The sequence below is a fragment of the Echinops telfairi genome, unplaced genomic scaffold, assembly GCF_000313985.2.
Source record: "Echinops telfairi isolate 266 unplaced genomic scaffold, ASM31398v2 ScPeMD7_7420;HRSCAF=8458, whole genome shotgun sequence".
Classification (NCBI taxonomy): domain Eukaryota; kingdom Metazoa; phylum Chordata; class Mammalia; order Afrosoricida; family Tenrecidae; genus Echinops; species Echinops telfairi.
In genome coordinates this window covers 27469048-27483557 of record NW_022111320.1, presented here as the reverse complement: position 1 = coordinate 27483557, position 14510 = coordinate 27469048, and the positions used below count along the sequence as shown (strand labels likewise).

Sequence of the window (14510 nt, the reverse complement as noted above, 5' to 3'; positions counted from 1 at the left end):
AGCCACATTCATAGTCAGTATTCATACCCAAGTTAGTGTTCTCTAAAACTCCTTTTCAGTGGTGGTTGGGGGGGGGAGGGCGAGTCAGGGGTTGGAGTTATTTTATGAAGAAACATTTTTGGTTTTGGTTTTTGGTCCATTTGCAAAATGAAACTTGGATGGGCAAAGACCAAAGAGATCTCCTCCCTGAAAAGGCAGCTGGGCGCTGGAAACTACATTTACCTGTGGATGCCCTGTAGTAGCTGGCGATACTTCCTGGACATCAAAGCTGAGCCACCCCAAGAAGCCTGTTGAGATAGTCGCATAACCAAAACAGCATTATGTTAATGTTACTTGTTTACTCTCTGGTTGTCAATAGAAAACCCTGAGTAACAACCTCTGTCTACCTTATCCGACACTGCTTTTGGTCATGTTAACAATTTTATTCCAGAAACGTTTGATCACTGACTCTCCTCAGAAACCAGACTTCATTTGAATAGAGGGGCCACCATGAACCATCAGAGTATTTTAACGAAGTTCATCTGCGAACCAGTGGAGCTGCATGTGGACCGAAAGAGGCTAAGAAGACAGTTCAGGCCCTTGAAGCTCAGAACCTAAAACAGATAACCTCTTCCCAGTGCTGGCATTCTAACATGTATAGTGTGCAAAACATGGCATGTCACTTCAGATAAGAAAAGGATGCAAGAGGGATAGAGGACAACACAGGAACTAGGGTGGGGCGAGGTGGAAATAGGTCATGTTCAATGAAAATTGGGCAGTCCCTGGTTGATGCAAATATCCCTGGTTGATACAAATAGTTAAGCCTTCCACTACATGCTAAAAGGTTGGAAATTCAAAATCACTGAGGCAGCTCCGAAGAAAGACCTGGTGAACCTTATAAAGTAGTTCTACTCCCTACCCAAGGGGTTGCTGTGAATCAGAATCGACTGGATGGCAACTCACCACACAGGATGAAAACTCATCATCTTTGCAGCTAAATGGATTTCAGACATATTTGCAAAGCAAAATGTGGGCGCAAAAGAGAGGAAACCTGATACCTACGGAAGTTTTGCATGCAAAAGGTCAACTTTTGTGTCCCAAAGAGAGGGGAAAGCTAAAAATGAAAGGAAAGGATAACCTGTAGTCAATAGGTCTAGTGGGAAGGAAATGAGGGGAAAAAAATCAATGTGGGAATATTAGTATAAAAGGCGGTGTAGTCCTTGAAACTAAACAGACTTCCATGCTCTTAATTTGTAGAGCAAGGAAGAGTGACTGAAGTGAGAGGAATTCAAGGGAACTAGCTTGAGCTCTGTTGCGTGTTCTTCCAGGTTATTTAAACCTCACAACATCCCACAGACATTGGGCTATTACCACTCCAATTTACAGATCCACTGAGGCTCAGAGTCAATAGATGCATTGCCCAAGGTCTCACAAATAATAACAGTCAGATCTGAGATGCATAGCCCCTGCTCTTAGCACAGTAACATCGTAACGGAGGAAAGGTGACCACCCATTGACAAATGGTCCAACACGAGAAATAAAGCACAAAGCAAATAAATGGTGTAGGCACGAGGTGAGGTCAGAAGCTGCTTAGGATGTAGACCAAGGTTATCTTGGACCTTAAATTTTCAAGTTAGTAGGCCCCAGACCCACGGAAGAAATTTTCCAACATCATGTGTGCCTTCGTTCAGGAAAATGACGGAAATGAGACATCTCTAGCATCCTGAAGTGATTACAAACGCTGGACCCATTGGTGTGCAAACAGAGATCGTCCAACACAATCCTGTATCTTGTCCTCACATTCCATTCCCTCCTCCACCAGCTGGGACTAGAGTGAGGTTAGTGAGTCACTTAAGGTAGCACTCACTCACAGAACTGAATAGTATTGACCTTATTCTAACACAAACCTGAGAATAGATGTCTCTTTAATGAGACATGTACTACCTTCCCTGGGCCTTGGAATGAGTAGCAGGCAGGAGACTTTGGGAAGCTGTGCTGAGCACAGAAACATTTGCAGCATCCATAGCTTCTACTTCAACAAGAGTTTGACCTAACATGACATCCTGGAGTAAGACAGGGGCTGCAAGAATATTTGTTGTCACGGAAAAAAGCATGGTCCTCAAGAAAAAAGGTTCCAGTGAAATTAAAGTTTTTCTGCTTTAATTGTTAAGTACAAACTGTAATTAATCAAATTTAAGACTTTATCAAAAGCAAGATTCATCATTTTCAGGTACTACTGAGAAAAATAAAGGCATCTGTATACTAATTTCAGAGTTGGTAAAATAATGTATTAGAAAGTACTTTATAGGATTAATGAAATCTATTGAGTGCATACACAGAGTGACCTTGTATATAGAGAACAAGATACCAATTTTTAGTATCTTAAAGAATCTAAAATATGAGGGAACTAGAAAAGTATTGTTATTATGTTTCTAATTTCTACATATGTGGGCTTATTCCCAACAAGACACGCTTAACTCTGTCTCAGCAAGCAGTGAATGGCTGCAGACAAGTTCTCTCAGTAATGTATTTATCTTAGTCTTGTTAGTGTGCCTAACGAAATAAATAAATAAGGTCCAATCAAAACAGTTGGTTTCCTAGCAGATCTGCCAAGCCAGTTAAATTTAAAGAGTTGAGTTCAGAAGGTTACAGCCACAGTGTTTTGGAATTTAAAATGGGTAATCTTATTGAAAAGAGGTAATCTTGCCAATTTTCTTGAAAGACACAGGATAATCACAAGCTCTTATTACAAAGAAGCCTTAAGAAAATGGACAATGGTGTTTGTGAGACAAAGGCTGGGAAAGTGGTGCCAAGAATCTTTTTGGCCATCCTAACAATGCACCTGCTCATTGGGTGGTGGCAAGGGCTGTCCTAAGAAGAGAATTTCTTTAGCAGACTTTATCCCATCCAACTTACATCCCTGATCGTGTCCTTCAGACTTCTTTGTGTCCCCAAAACTCAAAGAACATTTCACAGGAACACAGTTTGAATTATAATAGCTCAAGATTCTTCAGGGAAGACATCAACACCTCCTTCAGAAATTTATACAGCTAGGTGGAAGGTATGTTGAGAAATAATAGGGTCACACTTTGATATTTTTGTTTCCTAAAAGTCTGTATGATTTTATAACAATATATTTTTTACTTCTCCTTATAACCTTTAAAATCTTTGCCCCAAATCCAACCAATTGCTGTTAACTTTGTAAGGTTTCACTTCTAATTAACTACCAATAGCATATGAAACGTTTTCAATATAAATTAGTCATGTAAGAAATTGTCTCGATAAATTCGATGCTGGCAATATTAAGGAATAGATGAACATATCTTAATATTAGAATTTATTAATTTCTTTAATAGGTCAGATAGACCATCATAACATTTAATATAACACTATCAGCATTTATTAGATTCTTGCTTTGTGCAAATAAGATAATTTGGTACAGGTTAAATTTCCATATAAAATGGATAACTGTGTTTCCTTCCAAAATCCCAGCTTTAATTATCAAATGACCTAGAGAGCTTTTCATTCATACTTCTCCTAATATCAATCCCAATCTGGATATTGCTATAGTTACTTTGTTTTACATGAACTATATAATCCATATTTGATGTTTCCCCCCTTTTCCCACAGCTATAAACCTATTCACATCATATGATCCTTTAGAACCTAATGTACTGTTATGCTTCTGTCTTTAAAAATCACTATGATATAAATTGAAATGTGAAAAGATATATTCCCATTTATAGAAGCCACAAGTAATCTGCCTGAAGTATTGCCATTGGCATGCTAATGGAGTTTGTAACTCCTGTGAGCTTTATATTACAGCTGTTTTGTTTTTGTTCAGTTTTAACCAAATGTTAGCATAAATTTAGTGAAAATCTTCAGTTGCTGAAAAATTCTCTCCATATTCTATCAGACATTTTATTTTTAAAGCATAAAGTAATTTAAACTATGAAGTTATGTATGTAGGTAGGTAGGTATACATTTCGAATGTTCAGTTCAGCAAGCAAATGATATTGGCCTTTCTTCTTCCATTAAAGAAGATAGCACCTATTTTGATAACCTGAGGAAAATGCTTGCAAGTAAAGTGTCATTAGTGTATCCAATAGTCCCTTATTTTGAATTGAATCAAATGAATTAGTTTCTGGCTTCTCTTTCACATTCACACACAAGCTCATAAATGGATAAATGGATGAATTAAGCTTTTTAACCTTTGATATGTAAAATTTTAAGAGTTACCTTTAATTAAAGAAAACATTATGAAGAACTTAGGACTTAGAAAATGAATTAGGACCAAAAAAAAAAACCTAGCCAATCCTCTCATTAGAAAATTATCTATAATAGATCCAGAAAAAGCCTGCTTTAATTATAGCAGGCAATTAGGTAAGGTAGCTTTTTGCATTCTCTTGCTGATTGAAACCATACCATTTGAGACTAGACTTAGAGTCCACATCTCCTTTGTAACAAAAGCATTGACCAAAGGGGAGGTCACAATGAGAAAGGTTCTGGGGTCCATCATTCAAAATCGTGACCCCTGTACCTTACTACATCAATGATAGTCAGTTTCAGGGACCGAAGAAGATAGTTCATGGTTGTGGCAGGGGCGAGGCCCTACTAAAGTGGAATCCAGAAAACAAAAATACGATTTACATCAAGGCTTGAAATCATCTTCTTTGCACCTTACAGGAAAGACCTCGTTTCGTTCCCCAAGTTAGAAACAAACACATAAATACAAGCTCCCATCCAAAATGGAGACTAGTCCACTCCAGCAGCAAAAATCCTATAAAGTTAACTGTAGGCACTTACATCCACATGAAGCCAGAGGCCTTGCCTCTCGCAGATGTCAGCAATTTCATCCAGAGGATCGAAAGCCCCCAACACTGTTGTGCCCGATGTGGCACACACCAGAAACGGAGCGGCTCCCTGTGAGAAGGATCCACACACAGAGAGAGTGATCACTGTCATGACTAAGTGCGTCCTGCAGGACAGGCAAGAAGCAGAGTTAAATATCCAACATTCATTTGGTTTCTCTGGAGACAGGCAGGAATTCACGGGTTGAGGCAGGTTAAGGGAACTGAGAAAATGATACACACTAGTTATCATGTGTCCCGACTCTTTCTCATTTTTGCTCTCATTGTCTTTCTGTAGTAAGTTCTGATCTATAGATAGTCGAGATAGGAAGAAAATAGCCTCCACTGTAATGATGAAGTGAGATTCCATATGACGTGTAATTCTTTCTGGGAGAACGACATTGCCCTCCATCATGCTCACATTGGTACCCCTCTTCCAATAACAAGGAGCACGCTTGAAAGATAACCAGCCTGCTCTGGGTATGAACTATGTTGACTTGTCATCTTGTAAAGTAAATGTAGTTTCAAAGCAAAGAATATGCTAAAACTCAAATTTGGCATTGTAGCAGATAAAAGAATCTCACTGGGTGGGATACGCATTCCAATATGGTAACCACCACAGCAAAATCTGTTGGAATGTGCTGGAAAAGAGAGCCTGCATCGTTTCTCCCACGATGACTCCTCCACACCCAGCTGATGGAGTGAACAAGCAGCAGTAAGAAAGGAGAGTGAAAGAGAGAATGGGGAGTATGTAAGGGGATGAATGATGAGCAGAGCCAGCCAACCAGATGCTTGGGCGCCATTCAGATAGTTCGTTCCAATGAGCTTAAAGAAGGAACACCTGGTGATGTTCACAGTCAATGACCTCACCTGCTGAACAAAAAAGTAGAGCTTTGCGGCTACCCGGAGGTGCCTCAGAACAAAGGACTGGTGATGTGCTTCTAAAAAGGCAGACACGGAAAAGCCTGTGGAGCACGGTTCTACTCTGGTACACATGGGGTCACCTGGCGCTGTCATTGACTCCATGGCAACCAGTTTAGGTAGAGGAAGAGTATATAAGGCTGCTTCCAAATGGACCGATCCCTACATATTAGCATTCATGTGCTGCTCCCTGTAGATGTTAAAGTGCCTCAAAATATGGGGCACTTCACCAATAAGAGACAAGAACCTTTGTTGCCTTAAAAAGTCATTTTACCTCCATTTAGAATGGAAACATTTATTGTTCCTCAGTTTTATTTCCAAGTACAGTTGTTAGTGAAAAGGATTTTTATGTCCCTTTGATAACAAAGGTTGTATTGGACTCAAACTCATTCCACATCGGCTGACCTTTGATAGAAAGATGCTATTGTCTTAATAGTTGAGAAAAGACATGCGTGCACTCTGTAAATGGCGATGCAAAGGGAAGGGTACATATGAAATCACTTATCATTTTGGCACAAGTCCTAACACATGGAATCCAGTCTAGTCAAGCTTCTTAGAGACAGACAAGTGTCTGGGGGAACTATGGAGTTTCTAAATTCCTCTCTGTATTCAAGTCCCAACAGGGTAAATCTTGATCAGGCCCCATGACCTAAAGGAAATGATACCAGGTTTGCATCCCTCATTAAAAACAGTCAAAATCAATGTCATTTACTAAAACCACTTAACGTCTCTAACGGGTCGGCTTTTCTTCATCAGCTCTGTGGCACCGAGGTAGTGGGAAGAAACCACTGATGCAAATGATTCTAGCACATTAATGAGTCCTCGCCACCATCCTAGCTTTAAATATCAGGCCCACAAATTAAATGTTTGCAATCTGGATTCAACCTGCCCTGTTTTGGGGGTTGTTGTTGTTGTTGTTGTTTTCTTCCCCAGATTGCATGCTGTTAATGAGAAAATTCAGAGGAAGCAATACTGATTGCATCCTGCAGACGAGCTATATTCTAGAAAAAGTTTGTTATTTCCAACATTCACATACAAAAATACCTCCATGTATGCAGCATTATCCTCATTTTTGCTTTTCCTAAGCACTTTTGAATCTCTACTGCTTCTGTGGCTTTCGCTGTCATTGTAATGGCGTTGAATAAAGGTCACCGCTCTGCAGTTGTTAAATGGGTTGTGATTGGCTGGGGAATTGAATCCCAGCAGAAAAACAGTTGATATGCTGTTGCCTATATCTGAAACAATATGACTCAAAGTCTTGAAGCAAAGCAAGAAAAATAAACTAGTCATCATGTATTATTAGCTAAAGATGGATGCAAGGTTTGTCCTTGGTGAATCCAGTATCAAGTCTATCCAGTATACTGTGAGAGAAGTTCGAAGAGACTAACTCTAACCCCATTGCCCTACTTTTAAATTTGCCTAAAGCAATTTTTTTTCCTTTTAAAAAACTTCCAGTTCTCACATTCTCAACTTTAGAATTGTCAGATTCATGTACTTTCATTGTCAAAACAGAATTTTTTAGTAACAAAAATAATGACTATAGTGGAAGGAGACACATAAAATACACTGGAAACACAAGTTCTTAATGATACTAAAAAAAAAAAAAGGAGGGGGTGTATCGTTGGAGGATGCTAAGCAACCAGTCACTCGCTTGATAACAGGTAAAAAGAGAAAAGTATAAAGGATTTCTCCTGCTTTTCCTGGGCCATTGGTCCCATAGGAAACCCGAACAGAAATGAGAGCTTTTGTTTTGTTTTGTTTTCTTCTCTCTTTAAATTAACATGCCAGCCAATGAATGGAAGAAAACAAAATGAGATCGGCTGATAAAAGAGTAGGCCTGGACATTGGTCATCAATGGGAGGGAAATCTGTGAATGAGAGGCAGGTGGAGAACATTATAATGTATAGATCAGGTTGGCAGCACCTGAACCCACCAATCAGTCTTAACACAACAAAGTGATGTTTTCTGATAGAAAGATAAAAGGCTACCTGTGACATGAGTCTTGGTAAAGAAATCCAAGAGCTAATCTGAATTTCATCGAGCCTCAAGATCTAACTGCCAAATTATAGGAAATCGAGAGAACAGAGTGAAAGCAAGAAATCAAGCCCTTCAATTTTTTTAATTCTTTAGGTAATCTGTAAAATCTATAAGGTGGAAAACACAGTAGGGCCAGAGAATTGGTTTATCAAACAAATCAATTGTAGAGTATTAAAAAGGAGGTGAAGCTAAAGATTCAAAAGATTTAGGTGATGTAGCAACTAAATGCTACATGTGGACCGTATTTGAATCCTAATTTAAACAAGCCAATGATTTAAATAACTAAAAGGCAAGATAGGCAATAGTAGAAATATTAATATAGAATGGATATTTGATGGTTTTTTGGTGTTAAGACAGTATCACTTTTTAAAAGGTATCATCATAGAGCTGTGTGGTTTAAAAGAACTGTGTCTGTCGTGATGTCTGAAATTTGCCGCAAAGTAATCCAGCGTCCATGGGAAGGGCTTAGAAATGAAACAGCATTAGCATGGGTTGATGATTAGTAAAGTTTGTGGATATCTATTTTAAATTTGTTCTCATTTTATTTCCTGTTATCCTGACAACTAAGATTTCCCTATGTTTTACCTTGTCGCTGCTGCTGGAGTTTGTTGAAATCCAGGATAGGTCAATCTATAGCGACAGTTCCCGATTGCTAATGGCTTGGGTCATGGCAGGAAAGGTGGGGGAAGAATGGGGAGCTAATCATAATGAGTACAAGAAAGAAGTATAGGTTGGGGTGATGATTGCACAACTCCTTTAAATGTGTTTAGACTATTTGAATGTATGAGACATGAATTATGTGTCAAGGAAACTGTTAAAGAAGTTTTTAACTTTATGGGTGTAAGGGAATGTATGACACACTCGTCTATAATTATGGTTTTATATACATTTCAAATTTGCATTCTTATAGAGAGAGAAGAAGGAAAGGAAGAGAGAAAGAGAGGAGATAAGGAGTGAAGAAAAAATGAATATGAAACATGTAAAAAGATGCAACCCATTCCCCCTGCCAAGCATTGAAGACATGAAATTTCTATCTGATAGAAACTTCTATAGAAAAAAAATCATACGAACTAAAACTAGAAAGCACCGTCTTTGGTTCAGAGCAGAACTGCACATGTAGAACTCTACCCAAGAGTCAGAAAGGCAAAAACAAAAAAATGGATAGTCTAATTTCAAATCGACTTGTCACTGAGATGAGTCTTAAAGTGGAAAAAAGTAACTGTTCACGTAAGGACATAATCATGAACCAATACATATGCTTGAAGTCTATGCTGAGCAATCATTCCATCATTGCATGTCAGGCAAAGGTGATTTTTAAACAAGTTTTAAAAATGAAGTAATAGAAATAGAATAAAAATGAAAATTAAACACGTTTTAGTGTGGAAAAAAGATGGTGAAACATATACTTACATCCCAACACACAAGCCAGATTTTTCATCTTTCATCTGACCTGGTGGGCTTTGCTGCTACCGATTGGGGAGTTCTGGGAGAAGGATCTGATGCTCCATCCGTAATGGAGAGAGCGGTGGGATAGGGGGACTGACGCTAAGACACTGGCTCACTTAATCCACTGGGGTTTGATTTCAGGTGTGCTGACCAAGAAGTAACGTGGCTGGCACCTCCATCCTTGAAGGATGCATAGCACACGAGTAGGTCCATGTCTTGCCTTCCCATGAAAAGGGCATGTTAGTTTCAAGGCATTCTGGCAGCTAAGAAAGAAAGGACATTCTGAAATACTGGACTGAGACTTACTCTGCAGGGACGTCTGTGGAGGAGCTTTCAGTTTCGGAACACCTTGAGAAAGTAGGTTGATCAAAAACTCAAGACTACCCCTTCACGCAACCCAGAACCGACTGCTGGCCCAGCAGACTTTCTGAGAGTCACGCACTAAGTAGGACCACTAATGTTGACAACATCCTGGAGAGGCTGGGTTCATCTTTGGGACTGACGAATTCTGTGCAAGGTTCCCAGATACGGTGCTGTCAATAATGTAGTACATTCCAGAAACCTGGGGATGACACCATCTGAGCAACTGGAAATAGAACATCTGTAAATGAGTTTCCCCCTTTTAGCTTCATGGTGTTCTTCTCTCTCTCCCACATGCAGAAATGGGTTTGGCATTCTCTCCCTGTCATGCTTTGCCTCGTTTTCAGAGCCAGACACACACATACATTTCTTTCCCTCTTTTTTTCGCTCCCTCTCACCTCTTTTCTGGCTTTCCCAACTTGTTTCTCCAGTTCCTCAGGTATCATTTTACCTCTAAAGGACAGATTTGAGAAGGTCAGTTATGTTCAGAAGTTCACAGACAATGCCACACCCTCTAAAAGAGACCATCTGAATTGCCTCCTCCACCCCCCCAGCTTCTGAATCCTATCCAAATTACCTTCCATCTGTTTCCACAAAGCAAACATTCTCAGTACCAATCCCAAGAAAGGACGCCGCTTTCTTCATGGAGTAATGACACTGAATTGAAAGGGTCAGAGAGTAAGAGAGAGACATGAATACACAGCATAGAGAAATAAAACTAAAAACATTGCTTGTTTTCTAAATGGATGTAAGCCATCATGGGTGTGCAAAATCCTCAGGGCATCATTGCATACAATAAATACCAATTTAATTGAGTGCCTACCTATCGTGGTTGTGTACATTGATGGTGGGGTCAGAAAACAGGATTGAACTCCAAGTTCTGCTGGGTACAGCTAGGGGCCCTTGAACAAATAACATACCTACTAAGACTCAGTTTGCTAGTCTGTAAAGAGGGCCTAACAATCATGTCCTCTCCACCAACTGGCTAAGAATTAAATAGGCTACTTCATTTCAGGAAAAAATACCTTTCCCCTGATGCCACTAATAAGACAGCATTAGTGGAAACTTGGAATTTAGTTCACTGTGGACTCAAAGCTCTGTAAGGAGAGAGCAAGAGGCTCCATCTCAAAGATTGCAGTCAAAAGACTGGAGAAGTATTTCGTTATTTCCAGAGAACAAACATTTTAAAAGTTGTGGGGTATTTTAAAGGCAGGCCAGCCTGGTTTAATATTGAGCACCAGGCTGACCTCAGATGCACAAAGGTAAATAACAAAAATAATTATAGATATACTATTCTACTCGACATGAGTGGGGCTAATAGATGGTTCTGGACGTAGGTCTGGTCTGTTTCTTACCAGCAAATAGTAATAGATACTTTAGCTTGCTTTTCTCTACCTCCACGATATACAGTCTATAAAATAATTAGCATTCAAACATTGGCGACATCGCTCTTTATACATTTGTGAGGACAGGTGGTCAATTAATTCTTTTTCGTGCCAGAAAAATGAAGGTGTTAAAGGACATTACTGTACCAAAAACCTCAGTGATTTAATTTGTAGGTGTGAATACATTAAAACTTTAGTCATGCCTTCACACTTAACTTGATATATTCCCTCAAACATGGTCATTTTTTTTCTTCTTTTGTCAAGAGGTTTAGATTGGGAGCTACTTTGTTTTTGTTGGTTGTTGCGTAACTTTATAAAAATAAATGCAGATGTCACACCACCAGGAACAATAAAACCATCCTAAATAATTAATTTCCAAATAGCAAATGGGACACATCCCAAATGCCTGTAAGGATGCATTCATTTCAGGTTGTTACAGGAACATATGCATATTGAAGAGTCATAAGGTACATGAAGGGGGAATTAATTCTCTCCTTGCTGTATCCGCCTGTGCGCCTTCGAGGTAACACGCCCAGCATAACTAAGGTGACACAGCTGAGGTGAATTATTTGTCACCAGAGATTTGGACCCTGACAACCAAACAACTATTGATTTTGTAATGCTAAATAGTAGCTTACCCCACTGACATCTGCCCCTGAAAAATAGCCCCTGAAAAATAGCAGAATATCTCCCCACCAATGGATCTCCTGAGCCAAAGGCTTGTCATCAGCATAGCTTCGGTGCAGCTATCTTTAAGTACCTCCGGGCAGGGCAGAATGAAGTCCAAAGTCAATTGCAGAGGGATAGGGACAGAACAAACAGTCTGTAAAACAGAAGTCTAAACATCTGAGAGCATCAGAAAAGGCAAAGAGGCCTGGAAGGGAGGGAAAGAGAAAGAGAGGGATGCTTCAGACATGCTGAGCCGTTTCACAAAAGGAAAAAGCTAGCAGGCTGGCGTTCAGAAGTAATACTGCATTTAGAAACAAACGGTAGCTGTTCCCTTGGCCGGCAAAAAAAAAAAAAAAAAAAAGCAGTCATTCTAAGACCCAAGTTCCCCGTGGGTTTGAAATGTCTACAGAAGATGCAAACGTCTCAGCGGTAGTCGTTGCTATAAAGATAGAGCAGCCAGCGCCTGCGTGAAAGGCAGCACTGAGCTGGCATTTTACTCTGATGCCAGCGAGGATTTCTCATACGACCTTGGGGTTCTCCAGGAGCCATTGTTCCACTCGAGTTAGGTGGGGCTCTTGACACTTGGACTTTTTGTGCTCACAAATTTGAGATCAGTTAGCTTTAGGTGGCAGGGAAGGGAAGGGTTTATATACACTAGGGAATGAGAAGAAGGGGTGTACAGGTGTCGAAGAGCAAACAAAACCAGAATAGAACCCACATAGATTGAGTTAGTTAATTGTGCCAGCCTGGCCGATAATCACATGTGGGGCTAATTGAAAGGCAGAAGGATAAATGGGTGGTGAGCCTCGCCTTTCTAGTTCTCGGGTCTCTTGTTTTGTGATGGTTGCACCGGGTGCAGCTGCCTTAGCAGTTCCCTGCTTCAGCTTGCAAGATTGACTTCCTACAAGACATCCCCAAGGAGAAGCCACATGGACTTATCCCGATGCAGCCCTGGGTGCTGGAGCAGCCGTGTGGAGACCCCTGCTAGTGCTGAGATGCTTATTCGTTCACTAACTCAGCTTTCCTCCTGCAGTCGGCATCATTGCCTCTGTTTTGTGAGGTGGAGGACTTTGTGGACTGGTGTTGGGTAAATGGGTTAATGTTGGACTTGGGCAGCATTGGGTTGGGATGTTTTCGTGATGCACATTTTCTTTACATAAAACTCTTATACATGAGTTACTGTGGATTTGTTTCTCCAAAGTACCTAGACTAATACCAATGTTGCCCTTTGAGAAAACCCACAGAGACATCTACGGTGAGGTCAGTGCACCCCAGTGGGCAGGGCCACCAGAGCAAGGTGACCCAGAGGGCAAAGTGTAAGAAGGCAATACACTGACCCTCACACCCCAAACATACATCCTGGTCACACTAGCCCCAGTTCTGCTGGAGGAGGAGGAGGTCTAAAGTCAACTGACTGGGAGGTAACAGTTCTTTTTTATCAGTCATGATTTTTCGTGACAGATAATGAACACTGCTTTATGCTGATTCCCCCAAAAAGTGATGGGAGTCATCCAGGAATATTAGACCCTTAGGATTTCTGCACTCCCAAGAAATGCATATCTCAGTGCTCACCGAGTCCCAGTTCATGATTTTCTTCAAAAGCCCACTTACCTTAGATTCCCACTGAAAAATGGAGAGACATTCTTGGACATGTTATCAGAATAGGTCTGTCACCATTGACAGCGTTCAATCAGTCAGAACCTGAGGTGCGTAAGAGCCCTTTCTATTGTGGGCGCAGACTTTCTGTATTGGTTGTGTAGAGCCATGGGATGAGTTCTTAACCTGGTTAGTCTGGGGCACTATAGACTCCAGAAAGGGAGAGGACTAGATAACACAATACAGGAAAATAATAACAGGGCCACGAGTGAATACCTAAAAGAAAACGAAGGTGGTCCAGTGAAAAGACAAAGGTGGTCAGAGTGGTTAGGAACATTTTGGAAATATAAAAGCCAACCAAACTCATTGTCATTGAGTCAGTGCTAACCTGCAGTGACCCTATAGGACAGGAAACATGTCATTTTTAATTATTTAAAAAATTAACTGGTTGTAGTAAGTGTTAAACGTGACCACTAACATATAGATTAAAATGATGTGACTCTTATAAACTGGATCTTTTAGGTGGAAGAGAAGAGAGGAAATCATACAACTGAGTTGGACAAAAAGGGAGGAACCGCTATTCAAGGGTCAAGTGTTCTCAAAAAACAAGGGAGTTTTTCTCTGAAATTCACATCTAATTCTTATTTTTCAAGTCCGTCATCTGATGGGACGCTAGTCAAGGTTCTTGCATATAAAACTCACCAGAGATTAAAGTGAAAAGTCACTTAGTTCTGTTTTCACAGCTAGATGAGGGTTCACCTGCTGTTTACTCTCAGGTTGCCAGCCATGGTTGTGTAGAGCCATGGTTGTGTAGAGCCATGATTGTGTAGAGCCATGGTTGTGTAGGCACCCGTCATGGCACTGCCCAGTTCTTTATTGTGTTGCTCACAAATTGAAGGTTTGCAGCAACCCTGCATTTGAGCAAGTCTGTTAGCTCAACAGCAGGTACTTACTTACTGCCTCTGTATCACATGTTAGTAATTCTCCCACAATTTCAAGCTGTGTCATAGCACTACAGTGCACTTAAAAGTTGTGAGTATAGTGTAAGCACGACATTTATCTGCACCGAATAAGCACACATCTACATGATGCACTTTATTGCCGGACTCACTCTAACCCAGTGGCCTAGAACTAAACCTGAAATGTAGCTTTGGTATGCCTATCTTGTAGATCACCACCACCACCACCACCCGGTCCCCCCAGCTATCACGACCCAGTTCTATCTTACAAATCTGGCTAGACTGGAGTACGTACACTGGTACAGATA

At 40.5% G+C, this 14510-nt stretch overlaps 1 protein-coding gene across 2 annotated transcripts in view; it reads right to left on the bottom strand.

Moving 5' to 3' along the window:
• Positions 1 to 14510, bottom strand: part of GADL1 (glutamate decarboxylase like 1) — a 247677-nt gene that overhangs the window by 151363 nt on the left and 81804 nt on the right. For both annotated transcript variants that reach the window (XM_004704047.4, XM_045297571.1), the window contains exons 7-10: positions 10171 to 10250; positions 9992 to 10046; positions 4786 to 4902; positions 223 to 287 (exon numbers count right to left, since the gene is read on the bottom strand). In XM_004704047.4, coding sequence (XP_004704104.1) covers positions 223 to 287; positions 4786 to 4902; positions 9992 to 10046; positions 10171 to 10250 — 317 coding nt within the window. The remainder of the gene's footprint in view (positions 1 to 222; positions 288 to 4785; positions 4903 to 9991; positions 10047 to 10170; positions 10251 to 14510) is intronic.